The sequence below is a fragment of the Plecotus auritus genome (genome assembly GCF_963455305.1).
Source record: "Plecotus auritus genome assembly, chromosome: 2".
Lineage (NCBI taxonomy): Eukaryota > Metazoa > Chordata > Mammalia > Chiroptera > Vespertilionidae > Plecotus > Plecotus auritus.
The window spans coordinates 49,700,038-49,723,108 of record NC_137771.1 but is presented as its reverse complement, the minus strand read 5'-3'; the positions used below and the strand labels follow the sequence as shown (position 1 = coordinate 49,723,108).

Genomic DNA, 23,071 nt, shown 5'->3' with positions numbered 1-23,071 from the left:
GCTAACATCATACTCAATGGGCAAAAACTAAATCATTTCCCCTAAGAACAGGAACAAGACAGGGATGCCCACTCTCACCACTCCTGTTTGACATAGTACTGGAAATATCAGCCATTGCAATCAGACAAGAAGAAGAAATAAAAGGCATCCAAATTGGAAAAGAAGAAGTAAAGCTGTCCTTATTTGCAGATGACATGATATTGTACATAAAAAACCTGAAAGACTCCATAAAAAAACTAACAGACTTAATAAATGCATTCGGCAATGTAGCAGGATACAAAATTAATGCCAAGAAATCTATGGCATTTCTATACATCAATAGTGAACTTACAGAAAGAGAGACTAAAAAAGCAATCCCATTTACCATTGCACCAAAAAAATTAAGATACCTAGGAATAAACTTAACTAAGGAGGTAAAAGACCTATACACGGAAAACTACAGGACACTGAAAAAAGAGATAGAGGAAGACGTAAACAGATGGAAGAACATAACATGTTCATGGATTGGTAGAATCAACATCATTAAAATGTCCATACTACCCAAAGCAATCTATAGATTCAATGCAGTCCCCATTAAAATACCAACAGCATATTTCACAGACCTAGAAAGAACTCTCCAAAAATTCATCTGGAATAAAAAAAGACCCTGAATAGCCACAGCAATCCTGAGAAAGAAGAATAAAGTAGGAGGGATCTCAATACCAGATTTCAAGCTGTATTACAAAGCCACTGTCCTCAAAACAGCCTGGTACTGGCACAAGAACAGACATATAGATCAATGGAATAGAATAGAGAATCCAGATATCGACCCAAACCAATATGCGCAATTAATATTTGACAAAGGAGGCATGAGCATACAATGGAGTCAAGACAGTCTCTTCAATAAATGGTGTTGGGAAAATTGGACAGATACATGCAAAAAAATGAAACTAGATCACCAACTTACACCATACACAAAAATAAACTCAAAATGGATACAGGACTTAAATATAAGACGGGAAACCATAAAAATACTAGAGGAATCCACAGGCAGCAAAATCTCAGACATATGCCAAAAGAACTTTTTCAGTGATACTGCCCCTAGGGCAATGGAAGCCAAAGAGAAAATAAACAAATGGGACTACATCAAAATAAAAAGCTTTTGCACAGCAAAAGAAACCATCAACAAAACAACAAGAAACCCCACTGTATGGGAGAACATATTTGCAAATGGTATCACTGATAAAGGTTTAATTTCCAACATCTACAGGCAGCTTATACAACTTAATAAAAGGAAGATAAATGATCCAATAAAAAAATGGGCAACGGACCTAAATAGAATCTTTTCGAAAGAAGACAGAAGGAAGGCCAAGAGACACATGAAAACATGCTCAAAGTCACTAATTATCCGAGAGATGCAAATCAAAACGACAATGCGATACCATCTCACACCTGTCAGAATGGCTATCATCAACAAATCAACAAAACGACAAGTGTTGGCGAGGATGCGGAGAAAAAGGAACCCTCGTGCACTGCTGGTGGGAATGCAGACTGGTGCAGCCACTGTGGAGAACAGTATGGAGTTTCCTCAAAAAACTGAAAATGGAACTCCCATTTGACCCAGTAATCCCACTCCTAGGAATATATCCTAAGAAACTAGAAACACCAATCAGAAAGGATATACACACCCCTATGTTCATAGCAGCACAATTTACAATAGCTAAGATTTGGAAACAGCCTAGGTGCCCGTCAGCCGATGACTGGATCAGAAAACTATGGTACATCTACACAATGGAATACTATGCTGCCATAAAAAAGAAGGAATTCTTACCATTTGTAGCAACCTGGATGGAATTGGAGAACATTATGCTAAGTGAAATAAGCCAGTCAATGAAAGAAAAATACCACATGATCTCACTCATTTGTGGCTAATAAAAAACGTTATAAACTGATGAACAAAAAGATAGATACAGAGGCAGTAAAGCATCAAACAGACTGTCAAATTACAGCGGGAAGGTTAGGGAGAGGTGGGGGAAATAAGAGATCAACCGAAGGACTTATATGCATTCATATAAGAGTAACCAACGAATGCAAAACATTGGGGGGTGAGGGCATGTATGGGAGTGGGGTGGGGGGGGCAATGGTAAGATATGTACACATATAATACCTTAATAAAAAAACAAAACAAAAAAACAAATGGGTACAGCCCTGGCTGCTTTGGCTCAGTGGCTAGAGCGTCGGCCAGTGAAGTGAAGGGTCCTGAGTTCGATTGCCGGTCAGGGCACCTGCCCAGGTTGCAGGCTCGATCCCCAGTGGGGGTGTGTGCAGGAGGCAGCTGATCAATGATTCTCTCTCATCTTTGATGTTTCTAGCTCTCCCTCTTCCTTCCTCTCTGAAATCAATCAATCGATCAATAAACAAGTGAACAAATGATTGTTAAATAATTATTAGATTAACCTTAAAAAAACAAAAAATGGGTACAAATGATTAAATATACAAATATTGTGAAATGGACATCAGCTTTCCTGAGATAAAACTACCTCCAATATAAAGGGGAAAATAGTAGGGTTAACTAGAATCACCAATATGAAAAAAAAAATCCTAAATTAAGCAAGAGATTGGCCTAAATGACTTAAATGACCTCAAGGATTTTTTCAACTCTCAAATCCCAGGATTCTAGGGTTCTATGAAAGTGTATGTGTGGCAACCAAATCAGAGCCAAGCCATTGTTTGTCTCAGCTCAGCATCTATATCTGAAGCCAAGATAGTGCAGGGCTGGGGACAATAGCAACTGAATCGGGTGGAAAGCCGTCCCACCACAGAGGTTTTAGCAGGCAGTGAATTGAAGAATAAAGTCTCCAAGAACAGCGGAATTAGAGAATTTGAAAAACAGTCAATATAGAAAAGACCTATCTCAACTTTCAGGTAGTGGACTAAGTGAAATGCACACAATTTTTTTTGGTCCACGTCATGCTCTAAGCAGGGCAAGAGAGAGAAGTCATTCACTGCTTTGGTTCCATGATGTCCACTCTTTAGGCTGTGCTACATTTATCTAAAATTTAGTTTCAAACAATTCAATTCAAATAGAACTTACAAGCGCCTACTTGATTAAACAAGTTCTCAGTGATAGGTTCTTGCCTTCAGATGTTATCATCTGCTGTGCCTGCATTCACTTCTTCCAGGGTACATGTTGGGCTTAAAGGAGACCAAAATAAGACCAAAGGGTAGGGACTGCATTGGTTCTAAAAAAAAACCCAACACATTTTCTTTCTAATGAAAATGTTTGCACGTAAGTCCCTTTAGAAGGTAAAAAGCCATTCATTCTCATTTCCTCAAGCCGCAAGCAAGAAGGCACAAGTATGAAACTTTCAAGTTTAGCTAGTTTAGGACTCAGCAAACTATGGCCCTTGGACCAAATGTGGCACATTCCCTGTTTTATACAGCCTGTGAACTAATAATATTGGTTTTTATATTTTTAAATGGTTGAAAACAAATTTAAAAAATCATTTTCAGTGACATGAAAATGACATAAAATTCCTCCTGGGTATTCTGAGTGGTGAGGGATCACTTTCCCCGGCACTTGAGCATATTATTCTCAGGCCTGTCTGGACCCCATGCAGCCCAAACTCAAAGTGTTTTCCCACTAGAAGCAAAATATGGTAGCTCGATTCCCAGTATCAAGCCTGCCTTTGATGGATATTGATTGTGGGACTGTCCTAAACACAGAAAATGGTTTCTTTCCTCCTATCCCTTACATAGTGGTCATTTGAAAAGTGTTTCTCATGGAGGACCATTACTGGAGTTAAATTTAATGACATAGGAAAAGGCTATATGGAGTAAATAACGACCTCATTTCCTGCTGATATGATATAAATAACTGTGCCCAATCCATCAGGAGACATTCTGCTCTCAGTTTTGGTAGCAAAGGATTATTTGGTTTTAGAGTAACTTAAAAAAAAAAAAAAAGCTTACTAGTAATTTTTTTAAATGCCAAGTTACATATGAGTCTATATTTAAAGGGTTAAAAGGAAGGCGTGTTAAAAAAATTTCACACCTTTTAGGTTTACATCAGTTGGTGTTTCATAAAGAAACTGATGACAGAAATAGTGGTAAAAGGTGAAAACCATGCAGCTTCGGGTAAGAGAAAAGAAATCCTACAACAATCCACGGAAAGATCAAACACCAAAAAGGGAAATTCAGACATTGAAAGGAAGCCAACAGAGCTGGGCAACCATGGCATATCTCAGAGTATGGGTTTCTCTCTTTATGAATGCCTGCAATTTCTCTGAGAGAGCCAGCTTTCTTGGTTCAATTCACAACCATCCACAAATTCTTAACCATAACAAGTTGCTGCACTCGTTGTTATGATAGCGGTTTATTTTATAAGACATGAGAAAGTTACTACTGTCCTACCTTGAAGGGTTTTTAATTCAACAGATAAACACTAAAAAGAAAAGAAAACCCTTTTGACATCTCTAAACGGGTCATTATCGAAGGTAAGAATGACAAGAATTCACAAGTCCAGAGTTTCCCTTGTTTATAGTTTAGCCTAATGTGATAAAACAAATATTTACTACCTTGAACTTCATTTCCAAGAATTTTATCTGTACTGTATATTAATAAAATCAAATCCATGAAGTGCTTTTAAAAAATTCATTACTTTGACTATGTTTAATACAAGGATAATAAGAATAAGCTCTGGATTATGATAATGGCAAGCATTTAAGCAGACAGCAATGGCTCAAAGTTAATTTACGAGATTTTTATTATGAAATGAGAGGAAATAAATTCTAATTTGTTGAATGATTTCATTTTTAAACATTTTTTTTAAATAGAGAAATGCGATTCATACAAGAATAGGGGAAGAATGGACAATTATCTCAGGAATTATGTTTTATTAATAGGTCCTTTAGGTACTTGAATGTCATTGAAGAATCATTGATAAGTGTCATCAATTACCAAAAGCCATTACTAGCTCACAGAAAATGAATGTAACTTAATCACCAGGCTAGTTCATATGCACACAGATCCATAAGTTTCACAAATAAGTATTAATATTACAAAACCTCAAGATAATAAAGCAATGTATTATATACTATTTTTTCCTGAGCCAAAATTACACAAATTATGAAAAGTCCATGCTATATAACTAACTGAGAGCTTTTAAATACTAATATTCAGATGGCTATTTCTCTTGTTTCCCAAGATTACTGGAATAACATTCATAGAAGCATTTTTGCTCTAATAAAAATATTTTATTATACCTCAGTAAAATTATCTTCTCAATGACTGCCAAAAATAAAAGCCCATAAGACTGAAAAATACATTTGATATCCTTTTCATAGCTATGGACAGTCTGCTGGCACTCATCTGAGCAGTGAGTCAAAGCCTTGAAGAAGTGCAATGCTGCAGTATTTGAAGGAGAAAGATTGTTGGATGTTAAATTTTACTTTAAAATATTATGTCTCCAGAATCTTCCTTCTTTCAAGCTTTTAGTGGCTCTGTGATTAATTTTCATAGAATCCAAAAAGTAAACTGAATCAAGGTTTAACTATGAAAGAATGCAATTAATTACTGCTTTAGCTTTATAACTTAAGAGAGAAAATTACTGAGATAGTAAGTAAAAAAAAAAAAAGTAAGTGCAATAAAAATAAGAAGTTACACCCTAGCTGGTTTGGCTCAGTGGATAGAGCATCGGCCTGGGGACTGATGGGTCCCAGGTTCAATTCTGGTCGTTGCGGGCTCGGTCCCCATTGGGGGGCATCCAGGAGGTAGCCGATTAATGATTCTTTCTCATCATTGATGTTTCTATCTCTCTCTCTCTCTCTCCCACTTCCTCTCTGAAATCAATAAAAATATATTTAAAAAAAATAAGAAGTTATAACCAAAGATTACTGAAGCTTAAGCTTGTCACCAACATGACATGAGCCAAACAGGAGTAGGACTTGCCTAATGTTAAATATTTCCTAGCAATCTCTCTGACAGTTTCAGAACTTAAGTTCATGTGAAAATTAACTTGTTAATTAATGCAATCATACTCTTTGACTCAGTATCAGTACTTTAGTGATTCTATTCCAAGGAAATCATTGCATCTTCTTTCCCTCCATCCTTTCTCTCCCCCCACCACCACCCTCCATCCTGCTTTTTTTTTTTTTTTTGACAAATACCTTCTTCTGGTGTTTGCATTCTCAATAATTCACTCCAGTCACTCCAACTGCCTTTATAAAGATGTAGCTTAGAGGAAACCTGAAATTCATAATCTGTGAATGGTTTCAGATCCAACAAATCATGTCTTCCTTTGGCATTTGTAGTATTAACCTTCAAACAGACAAGATTTTTAATGTATATATTAATACTCTATTAATATAAAGAATTTTAACAAAAAGGTAAAAAACTAGACAAGGTAACTCCTTATTTTTTTTTTTAGATCTGTCATTCAATGAGAAGAAATATCAATGGCTGGGTTACTTAATACACTGAAATAATACTGTCTCAGAAAAAAAAAAAACCCACAAAAAAATCTCCTGAGATTAAGAACCTATCTACATAAGTCCCAAGGGGATTCCTAAAACTAGCTGGAAAGGAAGTATAAGTTGAAAACTACCAATTTTCATAAAGGCCTTGGAAAAGTTTCTACATTTGATCACAATTAGAATGTGATGCATATTTTAATACTTATAAAGACACAGAACTGGGTTCAAATAGAAAACTTTAATTATATAAAAATATTTAAGATATTTAATTACTATACCTCTCTTGAATATCAGCTGTATATGAAACTGATCCTTTGTCATTATAAGACATTATAGTTTAGCCCTAGCTGGTTTGGCTCAGTGGACAGAGTGTCGGCCTGCAGACTGAAGGGTCCTGGGTTCGATTCCTGTCAAGAGCACATGCTGGGTTGCCGGCTCGATCCCCCATAGGGGGCGTGAAGGAGGCAGCCAATCAATGATTCCCTCTCATCATTAATGTTTCTATCTCTCTCTGAAATCAATAAAAATATATTTTAAAATAAGACATTATAGTTTACAAAAATACTGGAAGAAATTATAATCCTATACTTTTTATTGTAAAAAAATTAATGCCTAATATATCAAAGTGTGGGGCTTTATCTTTAGAATATTAAATTCCACATAAACTTCTATGGACAGTCCCTAATATTTCTGTTTCCAATATGTTAAAAAATTACTAAAAAGTAATAATGGCGCAAAAACAAAAACAAAACAAAACAAGGAGAAATGAGCCCTTTACTAGACACAAAATATAGAAAATTAATACTGGTCTACAGAAGCTTGCAACTTAAAAAATCAGTGATCAGAATTCAAGATATTTCTTCATTAAACAGAAGTATATCTGGCTTTCTGGTATAACTCAAGTATATACTTTTGGGCAAATATTCTTAAACTACATATTTTGCTGGTATGAAAAGACAGAGGTCTGTGCAATAATATCAAGAACCCCTCCCTGTTTTCCCCCTTCACTCTAAAGACCATTACCATATTCCAGGACCTGCTGTTACTGGGCCGATATCTGAGTCGATTAAGCAGCACCATCCCCTCATCTCTCCACTGAAGAGTACATCTGCTCAAAGAATCATTTGCACATTTGATTCTGATGTCCCACGGAGGAAGAGGCCTCACTGGTAACCAGGATAAACAAAAAGGTGTGATTCAGGCTCCACAATCAGAAATTGTCTTATGTATTAACATGAGCTATCAAGAGTTGAACAAAATTCATCTCTAAGATGCATGACCACCCAATATGGTGAAATAAACAAGAGAGAAATCCCTGGCTTTTAGAAAGAAGAAAAAGTTTGATTCACTTCTAAATCCTTAAAATAATTCCTCTTAATTTACCCTCATTTTTACCAAATAAACTACCACCAACAGCAATGATAGTGTTGATTCCATTTAATTCAATGATTAAAAAAAAAACCCGATGTGTCAAATTTGAGAGTCCCAATGCTCAGTTAGAGGTGGCTAGAGGTGATCCCCTCAGGAAGAGAAGAAATGTTGGTAGAAAAGTCACAAGAAGGGGACATAGGAACAGGGGAGCAGAAGAAAAGAATAAGAGGGAAGGAGGTGGCTTAGAGATGCCTATCTAAAGAGATGCAAAGTAGATGAGGAGAAGGGTGATAGGAAAATGCATACTAAATGCCTATGTTCAGACTTATAGTTAACAGTGTGTATGCAAAGAGGTGCTGTGGGAAGAGAGAAGAGAAACACATAGTGTGAGGCTGGGACTTCAGGCAGGCCAGAAACCCAGTCCTACCTGGGATGGGCAGAATTTGGGAATGCCTGGGACTGGTCTTTGATTCATCTGGGCCAGTGGTCGGCAAACTGTGGCTCGCAAGCTGCATGTGGCTCGCGAGCTGCAGTTCGCCGACCACTGATCTGGGCCAATTATATTTGCTCAGAAATGTGCCGGGACTGGCTCATTCCAGCAACCAAGCTGAGAGGAGCAGAGGTAAGTATTCACAGAGCTAGGGGCATGTAAACCTTGATACATTTTGTTTATAGTTTACACCAGCTGCTCCAGACCAGAAGGCCTACATGTAGCCTAACTCAGAAGAGTGGAGTAGCCATGGGGGTAAAAAGACATCTCTACCAAGAATGGCCTACACTGAGCTTCTTAAGGACCATCTCTCAGACAAGACAGTATTATTGGCAGCTGGTGCCTTCGTGGGATTTGAAGCCAGGGGCCCCTGTTAGTCCAATATAGAGAATAATGTTGAATTTTATACAACCATCTCTATATAGCTCTGGGGTCATGAACCCTTTTGCCTGCATCAAAGTAAATCCTATGCCTATGCTTGTTGGTCACGTTCCATCAACCACTACCTGTTTTGAAACAATCACGTATAGGACATTCGAGTGATTTTTAAAATAATGTTCCTGTGCCAATATATGACACCTACAAAAAGTGAAATAAAATGTACCTATGTCCAAGAATGTGAATGTGGATGGAAATGAAGAAGCATTTCCAAGATCACTGATAGCAGTAACCCTGGCTGTGTAACTGGATTCAGGTGATTGCAGGGTTAGGTTGATTCCAAGGTCCAAATGGTCACAGTAATAATCATTACATGTCTTCTGCCAAGTTAAATTTTTTGGTCCATTTAACCTGTGAATAAAAGACATCTGTGTTTAGCAGGATACGTTATGTGCTATTTCCCCCTTTTAATACAAAAGAACAAAACTTCCAAATAGTTAAAATTCTAGACATATTTTTAGGGTCAGTCTTATTACTAGAGGGTACACTATGGAAATATTTGTATTCTATGGTCATAAATAGAAGCATACTTCCCCCTCTCCCTTTCTTTGGTAGGACTGAGATTTTTTTTTTTTTTTGACATTTATAGAGATGAGTAAGCATCCCTGCACTGCTGAATTCCCCAAACCCTGTCTGACGTCTTGGCTCCTTAGGTCAGATCCATGGTCCACCTTGGCATTTACTGCACAGAAGTGCCAGCCAGTTTCTAGTACAGACCAGAACCCTGGGGCTCACTTCCTTTCCCCATCTGCTGCTCACTTAGGCACAGTGCAACCCAGCGGGATCTTTGGATGGGATTATGGAATCAACTGCAAGAAACAGAAACTCCCAGACTCTCTCTGGGGACACTCGTGCAGGTCAGGCAAAGGTGATTCGAAAAGAAACTCTACCAGGCTAATGGAAAGCTCCCTAAGGAAGAGTCTATTTATATATCATGACCACAAGAGTCTGCGAGAAAAGGGATATAATGCAGCCAGTTTAACCCTTCTAGAGCAGGGAAGAACGTGCAAAAAATTGGCCTCGGATGCCCTGAAGAGAACTCTGAGTTAGACCTCAGACCCATGCATCAGTTCCCACACTTTCGATAAATGAACCAGTTTTAATTTATGAACGCTAGCATTATTTTTAAAAACATCTAATGATCTAGAGCTGTCTATTGCTTCTTCTCACCCTTTAAACTAGAACTATTAGATATTTCTAAATGTCATACAGAGACCCACAAAACCCTGCAAGACCAGTCTCTCACTCACTGTAAAGTATACGCAGTAGGTAGGTGGGTATCTCGTCCTCTGTCCCAGGTGCAGGCCACAGTCCCACGTTCTCCCTTCTGTGTACATGATAAGTTTTGAGGCTGTTCTGGAACAACTTCAAAAATAAAGAGCAAAGCCATATATTTGAAATGCCACACAAGTGATAATTCAGTCACATTGTTATTATTTGTCAACAAGATAACAATACTTTCTCTATATGTCCCATACCCAGACAAGCTGGTAGCTATTTTAGATCCCATCAAGTTCAAATTTACCTCCAAGGCATGGATTTCTTCTACTAACAATAATAGTGACTATGATCAAACACTTAGTATATGCCAAGTCCTATGCTAAGTGTTTTATGTGCGGTTTTTCTCAAGTAGACGTCACAGCAGCTACATTAGGTACATACTATTATTATCCTCACTTTATTGAAGAGGAAACTAAGACTTAGAGGTTAAGTATCTTGCCAAAGATTACAAATCTATGAAGTGGCAGAAGCAGGGCTCCAGCCTAGGTGTGGCTGACTTATGTCCAAGCCTTTCACCACCATATTTTACTATTCTCCCTGGCAGGTGAATACCCAATGCTATCTCCATGGCCCCAGTGATGATGAGTTTACCTTTCCAGAATAAAGTCCACTTAATATTATAAATCTTTAAAAATCGGGGGCTCTTTTTCTCCATTGACCTGAAATGTACTGCCAAGACATTTCTATCCATTGGCCCTACTCATGTCCTTCAGAGCTGTACCATCTAAATCTAATTTCTGCAGCTTCACTTGGAGTATATACTTTATGGACATTTATAAATTAATCATTTAAATAGACACTGAGTAGTTTCCATGGGCTAGGCTGCTTACTCTCTCACTAGGTAGGATTACTCTTACTACACTGGGTGAAATCAACATTCATTGTGTCTTTTCCTGGAATGACTAGCCATGTTCAGAAAAAGGTGTTGCTTCCAGTCAGTCCTTGACCTCAAAGGTGCTAAACTTGCTCAAAGAGCAGCCATTTCATGGTGTGGTTACGACTTGAGCACACTGCACAAGCAACATTCTGGTAGGCGGGCAGCATCACCCAACTGAGCTGCACCTGACAGATCTCCTCCCCACCTCCCTAGGTCCGCTGCTGGTGCAGACTGTCACAAATGCATACTGTGATGGAAAAGTAAAACATGAAAAGGAGTTGCAGCACTCCCATTTATCTGAGCAAAGATAGGAAACGGAACAAAATGGCTAAGGATATCTGCAAGGATACGACTTCCGAGGCTATTGTTAGGCTACCAGAAAACAAACCAACCAACCAAACAAAAAACACAGCAGCACTGTGGACGCCTGTAACTGACATCACAGAGCTGGGAATGTCTAATACAAATATGCAATGTCAGTCTGGTAAGATGGCAAATTACCTGGCTGAAAAATTCAGGAGTTCTGAAGACAAGGGAGGTGAGGACCACTGGTGTTTTTTAGAAAATTTTTCATTTTGTCTATAACCAATGCTTATGCTTTCTCTTAAGGGAAAGAAGAGAGTAAAACTGGACAGATGTGCAATCTCCGCACTCATGACCTATGTACCTCCTATGTGCCTAGTACTAGATGAAGCACTTTGCATACAAGGTGCCATCTAATCACTGACACAATCGTATGAGATAGGTGTTAGTATCTCCATAATGCAGAGGGAGAAACTGAGGCTCAGAGAATTGAAATTGTCGAAGGGTACATTGCTAGTGGCAGGGTTGGAATTCAAAGCCCATGATCCTCTTATGACACCACAGGCTGTCAGAGCTGAGAGTATGTGATCCATAAGGGTGTGGACAGGAGACTCTGAACTGAAAAAAAGTACTGGACCTAGTTTATGTCTCTTTGTCCCCCAGTGATTTGTTTGGCCATTGCTTGGTGTTCTGCTCAATGCTTGTGGTGACCCTCCAGGAAGACTGCCTGGCACCAACCATATCCTTACAGGTCACAGAGAAGAGGCTTCACCTTTCCAGGAAAAAGCCTTATTGAGTTCTATATCCTGGTTTTTATGACAGGGACCCTGTCCATTCATTTGGTCAGCCTGCTGTAGCAATTGCTCCTACTCTCTTCATGCCTCTCACCTGTTATTCTGGACTTTCCCTGGAACCACAGGGGCACAAGCACCACAGGATCTCTCAGGACCCATGCATGCTCACTGGTTTGCCTGGCTGGGTCTTTAAGGCTGCAGGCTGCAGGCTGCAAGCTGCAGGCAGGTCTTCTGCTGGCTCACTCTGTGCACTGTGGCTCATGCTACAGATGCCAACTCTGACATCTTAGCTCTTATTCCCAGCAGCTGCCTGGAGGGATCAGCAGTGTAAGCCAGCTCTAAGGGGCAGCTGATGCTCTGACCAAAGGCAGACAGTTCAATTCTTTTTTCTTTCTCCTGTCATTGCATTTCCTTATGTTCTTTCTGGGGATGTTCCTAGTGACCAAGCAACCAGCTGTATTTTCTGATGCCTCTCTGACCAGCGCAGTAACTTAACCACCTTGTGTTTGCTTCGCTACTTTCCTGGCTCCCTTACTCTTGCTTCCCTGGAACTATACAACTCTCCTCCTCCTAGGGAGTGTTAGCATGTCAGGTTTGCCCTAGGCAGTTTTCAAGAAAACCCAAGAAAAAGTAAGTATAATGATAGTTTTCTTTTAACCTCTGCTAAGTATGATGATCAGTGGCCAGGAGTGACAATGGATGGAAGAACTATTTTTTGTACATAAAGTTAGAGAGGGAAGAAGTGTTCAGCCTTGGGTAGGCAGCCTGGGCTGTGTAAGTCCAAAGAGACATCTCTTTCTTCTTTTTAGGAGGTTATAGTTTTGAACAAATTCTCCAAATCAAGAAGGCATGAAGATTGCAGAGATCCATTTTCCTGCCATTGGCGTCCAAGGACAACAGGTAAATGCTGTTAATGGCCAAAAGGGGAGGGAGGCGAGGGACAGAGAGAGGAAAGAAGAGGGAGAGGAAATAGAGCCTTACAAAATAAGACCCCAATTTCATAGATTTCTGGACTTCTCACATTGAGGTGCTCATGTTACTATCAAGATAAAATATATCCACATGGTGGGAGAAGAAAGGACACGGACCTATATTGGGCTTTCTGCTTAACACATGACAAATACCAAATGATCACCAATTTTTAGGAATTGAGAATGGAATGCTCACCACCAACTGAGATCTCTGCCCCACATATATGGATCTCCTTACTACTGCTGCAGGCCAGTTTGCAGACAAACACTGTTGTGCCCAGAGGAAGACCTGAGACCTGCAAACTGAGGGAGTGGCCATGCTGGAACTTTATTTTTTGGTGAAACTTGTAGAGGCTTAACCTGTTAAAATTGGAATATGGAGAGCAGCCTTGCTTGGGCTTTAATGAGCAGGAAATATTGACAGCAGATCCAAGTGGAAGGACACGGGAAGGCTCCACAGTCACACCTCCTCTCTTGCACACATCTGCTTGAGACACAAAATGCAATATTCACGTTGGCATATAAGCAGCCCATTCCAAAACAGAGGGTTCATTCATTCCCCAAATGCAGGGCAAAATGAACCCCATCAAATCCTGGAAATATAAATAACCTCCATTGCTCTGGCTGTATTGGTGATGCACAATGAGAATAGAAGGCCACCTTATTAAAGTCTAACTGAATTAAAACATGCATTCCTCTCAAAACAGTAATATTATAACCAGAACTATAAATAAGAAAGTGGTGAGAAAATAGGGTTGGAAGAACATTCAAGAACACAGTTCCAGGAAAAGCCAATCTCTCTGTATGTAAATTATTCACCAGACTACTAAAAAGTACTTCCCAGAATAAATCACATTTGTTTCCATCCCCATTTATGATTTATGATGCTTACTTAAATACTCATTCCAAAAAGAGACAATTTTAAAAGGCTATTACAAAAACTTTAGGGACAGATTTTGGCCTAGTTCCCTCTTTTACTATATTAGTGGTATACTAGTAACGTATGTGTAATCTATAACATTATTTTATAACAGAAAATATTCAGGGGCTCTGGTGTGTTTGTAGTTTGCAACAAGGATGGAAATTAGGTCTTAGCATGCCATATTTTGATATTCCTTCAAGATGTAAGACCTTGGGCTAGATGAATCATTACCCAAAACAGCTAATATGAAAAAAAGAGTTCTCCATATTATTTACTATATGCCAGTTACCACATTAAACTCTTATTTAAAAAGACAGGTCATTCTTATTATTGAAGTTTTTGTATAAATAAATATGACAACTATTCAGAATTAACAGTTTTTGGTGGTATTTAGTAATTGCCAATTAAAAAAAAAATCCACTCAGAATTATAGATTCACTCTGAATTTTTAGATGGGATATAAAATCTTCACTGAAAGTCTTTTTTTTTTTGCGGGGGGGGCGGGGCAGGGGAGGTAATTGTAAGATTTCTTGAATCAACTGGCATAAATAGAAATTGATGTAAAAAAACACGTTACTTAAATCAAATAAAGGAAGTACTGAAAATTCTTTTAAAATAAAAAGTTCTCAATTTTATTTTCAGAACTAAAATGACATCTCTTTCTCTTATCTTAGTTATGTTTGTTTTCTGCTTGTTTGATCTTATTTGATCCTAATAGGCCAGAAAGTAAAAAATAAACTCCCAATAGAAAGAAGCAAAGAAAATGCCAGCCACCACTTTTAAAAAATAGCTGACTTCAACCATAAATACCCTCTTAGAATACATTATAATGTAAAACATTCATTCATGATGCTGAGCTTGGCAATCTAGCCATTTTCAAGAGGAAATGTTACCAGTGAACTCTTAATGATTAGTATCAATTAAATAAAATACATGTTAGTTACATACATAGAACCAGGTTATCCACTTACATGGGCGATTGACTACAAAAGACCAACTACCAGAACATTTACCACAAATGCATATTTTTAATCTGTAACTGAGAATTTAAACCACAAATCCTTCCAAAGATAGATTACAGAAATATCTTACCTATTGTTGCTTTAACCAACAGCGACATGATGACAAAAATGAGTGCCAAATAGCATGCTCTAGTTATATGTGCCATGAACTGTCACCTCTGGAATATACCTCTATATTTTTCCTGTAAAAGAAGACAGATTCATTCATGTTAAACACAGTTAAAAAAATACCAGAACCAACATCAATTAGAAGGGCTTAAAATGCCCCTTTAATTTTCTCCATCCATATTGTTAAGATTTTTTAAAATAATGAAGTGTATCTTAATACTAGTAAATTGAAAAATCTTAGTCATCTCTAACCTCCACGTCATTTAAGTTTCTTGGGTCAGCAAAGGGAGAAAAGGCCTGGCTTTCGGAGTCCTTTAGAACTGGGTTTAAATACTTTGAGACTATTGGCAAGTCATTTAACTTTCTAAGCCTCAATCCTACACATTTTTTTTCTTCCAAACATGTTGTGTCATCATAGTCAAACACAGTAGTGTGAAATTCCAAGACTAATGAGAATTTCTGACCTAGTAAGGGATTAAAAGTAGCTCATAACCTACCTTCTCCTCACTCCCCACCCCACCTCCCCCCACCCCACACACACAGCCTGGAACTTTGTAAAATATTGATCTCTTGGACAGTAGGAAAAAAAGTCCACAGGTTCTAAAGAGGGTTGTTGGGGTTTTCTATAAAAGTTCAATTTTACTTGTATGTTTGTTTGTTCATATATTACTTACTATTTTACCGAGTATTTTCATCTTGAATGGTTTGGAAAATGCAAGCTGGTGATTTCTGATTCTTTCCAAATTTAAATCTAAGGAATGCCTCTACTAGTCATTAGCAAATTCTCTAAATTCTATTAAAAGTGGGCCTTCATAAAGTAAGATGGAAAGTTCCCTGATGTCAGTCCACTGGGAAACAGCCAATCCAAACTTTGACTTCTTATCCCCATACCTAGAAATGGGCCAGAACATGCTAAAGAGCCTCAGAAAAACTCACTTCTTCATTCAGGGATGGCTACCTTTCATGTGCCAGCCACAGTGTTAAGTGCTAGACACAACAGTCTTGCCCTAGTGGGCTTCCCTACAGCCTACTTGCTCCTTTAACTCCTCCGCCTCTAGCCTATTCATACTCAGGGTAGCCACAAATAATATCACTATATTTTCAATAGTCTTTGCTGGTTGCAATTCCTTCTCCTCCTGACATTTAATCCTTGGAAGACCTCAGCTCACCCATTGCATTATTTTTCCTCCATGTCTACGTTCTCCTGGGAGATCCCATCTGATGGCCTGGCTCTAGATATCATCTGTATGCTAAAGACTCTCAGATGCATATCTTCAACTCGATGTCTCCCTGAGCTCCAGTCTCACATGTCTGTCTCCTTGGAATCACTTCCTGGACGTCCAGCAGACTGCTCAATATTAACATGCTCCCTTCTCCAAACTGGTTCTTCCGCCAGCCTTTCCTATCTTGGTGAATAACATTTTTATCCCTTAAATTGCTCAAAAACCTAGACGTCATCCTTGATTCCATTTTCTTTTTCATCCCCTACAACCAAACCATTACTAAGTCTTATCAATTTTACCTACAAAGTATATCACAGATCATTCACTTCTCTCCTTTTCTACCATCCTCACTCTAATCCCAACCAACCACTGTCATCTCTCCCAGAGATGACTGAAGTAGCCCCTTAAAGTATCTCTCTACTCCATCTTTCCCCTTTCTAAGTCATTTTCACATAGCTGACTACCTTTTAAAAACATAAATCAGAAAAGAAAGCAAAAAATAACAAAATAAAAACACAAATCAGATTCTGTTACCTCTTACACCACCACTTTTTAAAACCCTTAATGGGTCCCTCATGCTTTAGAATAAAATTCAAAGTCCTTACCACACACAGGATCTCTCAGCTACTGCATGGCCTCACCTCTCCTGTCTTGCCACCATCATTTGCCTTACGTTTTTGCCCTGCTCTCTCTGCTCTATTCACACTGACCTTCTGACTGTTTGTTAAACAAGACATGCCTTTTGCTGCTCAGGGGACTCTGCACTTTCCATTTCCTCTGCTAGAATTTTCTTCCCCTTGTTCTCAGTGGCTGACTGACTTACATTCTTCAGATCTCATCTCATGTGTCACTTCCTCAGAGAGCCCCTCCCTGACCACCTAGCCAAAGTGGTCTTGCCCAGCGAGCTACTTTCTACTCATTGCCTTCATGGTAGAATCTATAACACCTTGTTTATTTACTTCATTACTTGTTTGTAATTACTTGTTTGAATTTAAGGCACCATGAGAGCAGAAACATTAACCGTCTTGCTCACTGCTGTATGCCAGCACTTAGCATTGGGAAAGAATACTCAAAAAATGGTTACTGAAAGAAAGCAGGGAGGGAGGGAAAAAGGGAGGGACAAGGAATATAAGCTATAGAAAACTCCCTAAACATTCCTATGGCAAGCAGAATAATGGTCCACAAAATATGTCTATGCCCTAATCCCCAGGACCCATGAATATATTAGGTTACATGACAAAGGGATTTTGGAGATGTCATTAAAATTAAGGACCTTGAGGTGGCCAAATGGGCCCAGTCTAATAGCGTGAATTCATAAAAGTTGAGGTGGGCGGCAGAGAGCTTCAATGCAAGAAGTACTCTCCCCAACTCTGCTGGCTCTGAAGACGGAGAAAGGGGGCCAGAGCCAAGAAATACGGTGGCTTCTGAAGTCTAGGGATAGCTCTTAATGTGCAGATAATATAAAATGTTATATTACCCAGCTCTTCTGGGTCTTCGTTAAAAATGTTTGAGAAACAATGCTCTAAATAGAAATCTGACAGTGTCCCTCTCTCTAAACCGTAAAGTACAAGTTCATGGCTTACAATGCCCTCTGTGAGCTAATTCCCGTCTTTACCACTAGCCATGTCTACCAGCCCTCTCTGCTGACATTCAGCTCTCTAGTGAGACTGAACTGCACAACTCAGGCTTCTGTTACTTTTCCACTGTTCTTAGACTGGCTGAGTCTGACTCATTTATCCCAGACACCTTTTATTCAGTCATTCGTTCAACAAATATGTATTAAGTTTCTATGTGCCAGGAGTTTGGGACAGAGTGGAGAGGAAGACAGAGAGGGTTTTGGCTCTCACTGGAACCAACATCCTAGAGTAGAGAGATAGAAGACAAAGAGATCAATCACAAATTCAGATAATGATAGAAGAAAGAACACAGGGCTAAAGGGAGAGAAAGGCTGGGGAGAAGAGGAGCTGGTCAATGAGGTGTTTCTAGCAGGTGAAGCTGGAGCCGAGACTGGTGTAGGCCAAGTGAAGGCTCGGGAAGAATTTTCCTGACAGAGAAAATGGTGACTGCAGAGCCAGAGGCAGAGGAACAAGCTTGCTGTGGATGAAGCGCTGAAATAAGGTCAGGGTGGCTAGGGAAAGTGACTCTGGGAGATTGGTATGAAGTGAATTGGAGAAGGCAGGAGCCAAATCTATCATGGGCTTGTTTGCCATGGAGGGGAGCATGGATTTCACCCTCAACACTATGGGAAGCCACTGGTGTTTAATTAGAAGTTCTATTTATATATTTAACTGGGTTTTAATTGGGGGTGATATAAGGTATGAATTACATTAAATGCACGTACACAAAACAAATAAACAAACAAACAAAAAACCCAAAACAAAAAACTAGGCTTGGCCCCTTCTATGGGGGCCAGAGCGGATGCAAGCAGACCAGTTAGGAAGCAATTGCAGAGACCCAGGTAGGAAATGATGGTGGTGCGGACCACTGTTATAGCGGCAGAGATGGAAAGAAGTTGTCAGATCTTTGGAAGCTTTACTTAAGTCTTCAGGTCAGACAGAAGCCTCCTACTGGTATCTTCACAGCATCTTGCATCCTCTTATCTTAGCACCTGCCTCAAGTAGAACTAACTTATGTAGGTGTCTACCTGTCTCCTCCATTTGCTTGCAAGCTCCTCCTGGGCAGAAGCCACAATCTGTGGCACACAGTAGGCATGTGCTGAACTGAAAGAAACTTTTCTGTGTTTATCTAATTTACTTCTAGTTTAGTTTTATGTAATTAAAACTACATTAAATCTTATTATGCTACATTGTGGCTGATGTCATTAATAAGTTTTTGTTTATTACAGTTACCTTAGTTGCCAGTAAAATTTGAAATATTCTCCATAAAGGAAATTATGAATTGAACTAGAATGGACAGATACATAGGATTAAACAGGTTTCTGCTTCCTAACTGCAAAGGGTATCTACAGGGTATCTTCCAATGTGCATTGCAATTTATGAAGCTGTAACATTCTCCAAATAGTAAAATATTCAATATTAAATTATTTAATTGGCTAGTATAAAAATTTTTAAATATATATATATATATAATATGTATGTAGGGTACCCCCAAAATTGTATATACACTTTGAATAATTATAAATTCCAGTGGATTAAATCTGAAAAGAAAAAAGCATCAACTGAGCTATCAGCTTTTAGTAGTGTATACATTTTTGGGATACCCTATATATATAAAATAGGCAAAATAGAGGATCAATTTCAGTTTACATAGTCCAAACACAAACTTGATCATTTTCTTAGAATACCATGTAAAACAGCTTCTCCATTTATAAGAAACTCAGAAACCCAAAGACCTTCAAGTAAATGAGGTATCTTCCAATAAAATGAAACCCCATATCTACTGTAAACATCCTTCACACAGCCTGCCTGGAGGGTCCGTATTAAAACTACAACTCTACCTTGAATCAGAAAAATAGAGTGTGCTGTGTCACTGACTCATCACTCCAGTTGTGACAGTTTCCAGACAGAGAAAACGATGTCTCAATGAGGGGGGCGGGGACTAGCCAGACACAGAGCTACTGGCAGGTGGCAGAGGCAACAACTGTCTACCAGTGAGTCTCTTCCTCCATTGCTCCAGGAAGAAGCATAAAATATGCAACTACTTCAAAATCTTATTTTACTAGTTTAGGAAAAACCCTTACCACAGATGATAAGTTCACATGGGGAGAAACACTTTCTACTCTGCTTTTCTTCTGTAGCACCATATTAAGTTCCAGGGGCAGCATGGTATGGTAGAAGAGAAAAAGGCTAGTTAATCTCAGTTCCACTTTGCCTTCTGAACCATAGAGTACCATTTCCTCATTTATACAACAGGTACCTAGACACAGTTTTGGGAAGATTAATATGATATTGTCTTATAGTGTCTTGGACCATAAGAATAACGAACACAAAGTAGCACCATTCTCAGGATAGTTTTCATTTTCCCTTCTGTATCTTGTTTTTGCATCTCTTTTTAAAATCACTTATTACTTTGTTTTGTTTTGTTAATCCTCACTGGAGGATATTTTCCCACTGATTTTTAGAGAAAGTGGAAGGGAAGGAGAGAGACACACAGAGAGAAACATCGATGTGAGAGAGACACATCAATTGGCTGCCTCCTACATGCACGCTGAACAGGGCCAGGGATCAAACCTGCAACCCAGGTACATGTTCTTGACCGGAATCAAACCGGGACCCTACAGCCCACAGGCTGACGCTCTATCTACTGAGAGTACTTTCAATGTACAGGAATTGTATGTTCTGTTAGACTAAGTAAAAAATTATGTTAGGCACTCTTTATTCTAACACTGGCCATCAGATAATTTAATAAGTCAGAGGGAGAAGGAAACTCAAAGGTTTGCTAGTAAATGCCATGTGCCTGCTGCCCCCTTTCCCTCCCAACTCGAGTCTGGGCCACTGCAGAACAACCAAGTGATTGTTCTGAACCTACATCAAGGTTGGATGTCTTACAAGTGCATGCCGTTCTTTACCCAGTTGACTCAATGAGGCAGGGTACCAAATCCTTCCCTTCTGGGAAAGCTACTTATAGGCATGGCTTACCGGTGACAGATCAGTATAAAGACAACACTTTGGAGGTCATCTCTTCTACCTTCCCCATTTTACAGAGAGACAAACTGAGGTCTAGAGAAAAGAAGGAGCTTGCCACAGGTGACACTAATAGCAGAATCCAGATGAGATATTAGTTCTCCAGATTTCTAATCCAATATTACTTCTGATCCAACATGTGAGGATGTTTCTGATCAGTAGCAACAGTAGCAGCATAATACTAAAAGTAATGCTACCATTTGTTGATCTCTATGTTCCAGGCACCGTACCTATTACACACAATAGTCATGATACAGGTACAACTAGTAAAGGACTTATAATGCCTAATGCTTGTGATCTTCAGAAGCTTGAATCATTATTTCTGATACCCACCCCCCTCAAAAGAGGATGAAACAACAACACCCCACGCATATACAAGATGTAAGTATCCCTAATGATCCATTCCACTATGAGAATGGAAAAGGAACATCAGATCCGCCAAGGAGCTAGCCTGCAACCTAGCATTGGAGCCAGCCTCTGCTCCATGCCTTCTCATGACCTATGTCATGAAAACGAGCAGTCTCCTGAATGAAGCATTGTCTCTTTTTTTCTTTCTGAGGTTTTTGGAGAAAAACCTAACAAGCTATAACATAAACAAATGCTGTCCTGTCAGTCCCCGATCAAAGCAGCCCCTTCGTACCATGCTAGATGGCTTGAAGGGGAAGAAAAAGTAACACATCAGTCCTCTCTGCTTTTTTACCCAATAGTCTCAACACCCTTTCCATGACCCAAATTGGACACACACCTGTTTTCCTTTCTTATGAAGCTACTGAGGCTCTTGAATTTTTCCCGTGTAGTCCTAATTTTACCATGTATAGAAATTTTCCTCTCTTGCCCAAATTCAGGAGACTTCTGAAGTTTTGGTACTTTTTTTTTTTTTTAATTTTAGTCACAAAGTTCTCTCCTTTCCCTCTTTATAACCCCTTTAATATTTTTCTTAACAAAGATACCCTTATATTTTTCTCCTTTCTCTTCTCTTGTTCCTTCTACCAGTTCACTTGTCTTTATTTCCATTTCAGATATATCACACTGCACAGGCTCCCAAAATGTTGTGTGTAAACAAGTTACTTTTAAAATGCATTAGGGAAAAAATAAATAAATAAATAAATAAAATAAAATAAAATAAAATAAAATAAAATGCATTAGGGAATCTTATCCAGCCTTAATCCCTGAATCATTTGTACTGTGAACTGCCTTATAAATTGAAGAAAGACAGACAACATGGGTGGAGTCTTGAAGAAAGAAGGTACTTTAAAATTAATGTTATTTGTTACGTTTTGTCTTTTCATTCTTAGAATAGCTCCACAAGCCTACACTATTCACCACACTTTTTCAATTAAGTTTTAACCATCCAACCTTCTCTATTTTCCCCTTCTGCAGCCTTCTAGAGCTATCCTATATAATAAAAGCCTAATATGCAGAGAAGGATCCAAGATGGCGGCATAGGTAAACACCTAAACTGCTGCCTCGCACTACAATTTCAAAACTACAACTAAAAGACAAAACTTCTATCACCCAGAACCACAGGAAAGCTGGCTGAGTGGAAGCTCTACAACTAGAAGGAAAGAGAAAACAGCAATGAGAGGTGCACAAGAGCTGAAAAGCTGAGGTACGGAGGCGCACGAATCGGGCTGGCGACAGGCATCTGGGAGTGCTGCTTTTTTCAACCCGAAGGGAGACAAGCTCCTGATTACTCCAAACTCCAGTTTCTGGGGAGACGCGGGGGACCCAGACTCCTACGGGGAGAAGCTGGACTGTCTGCCGTGGGGTCGGAAAGTGAGGGTGGCTTGCTTGCAGGGCTGCGCGCAGGAATAATTGCTTACTGTGCTGGGGCACGGGACTTGGGGACACGGTCGGAGACACAGAGCTGGCTGACTGGTAGCCATTGCTGTTTGCCACTCCCTAGCCTAGTGACGCCCTGAGACCCCGCCCCACACAATCTACAAACCCACCCAAGCTCCACGCAGCGGCTTTAGCATATGAATGGCCTGCCCTATCGCAGCTTAACCTAACAAACTGCAGCTCTGGTCAGACAGCTCCAAAACCTCCAAACCCCAAGCAAAGAGGAGAAAACTGTAGTTCTCGCTGTACCTCCTGCTGGGTGGCCTCAGACAGTAGCTGACCTGCACCCCATTAGAGATCCAGAAGCCATTGTATCTAGTGGTCAGTGTGAGAC

At 39.3% G+C, this 23,071-nt stretch overlaps 1 protein-coding gene across 1 annotated transcript in view; it reads right to left on the bottom strand.

Moving 5' to 3' along the window:
- The window catches only part of IL12RB2 (interleukin 12 receptor subunit beta 2), a gene marked incomplete at its 5' end in the record, with an annotated part of 69,208 nt that extends 54,189 nt beyond the window's left edge, over positions 1 to 15,019 (bottom strand). Inside the window, 6 exons of the mRNA XM_080654637.1 lie at positions 6,147 to 6,297; positions 7,476 to 7,618; positions 8,918 to 9,102; positions 10,002 to 10,116; positions 13,174 to 13,461; positions 14,992 to 15,019. Coding sequence (XP_080510763.1) covers positions 6,147 to 6,297; positions 7,476 to 7,618; positions 8,918 to 9,102; positions 10,002 to 10,116; positions 13,174 to 13,461; positions 14,992 to 15,019 — 910 coding nt within the window. The remainder of the gene's footprint in view (positions 1 to 6,146; positions 6,298 to 7,475; positions 7,619 to 8,917; positions 9,103 to 10,001; positions 10,117 to 13,173; positions 13,462 to 14,991) is intronic.
- Positions 15,020 to 23,071: the final 8,052 nt, after the last annotated feature.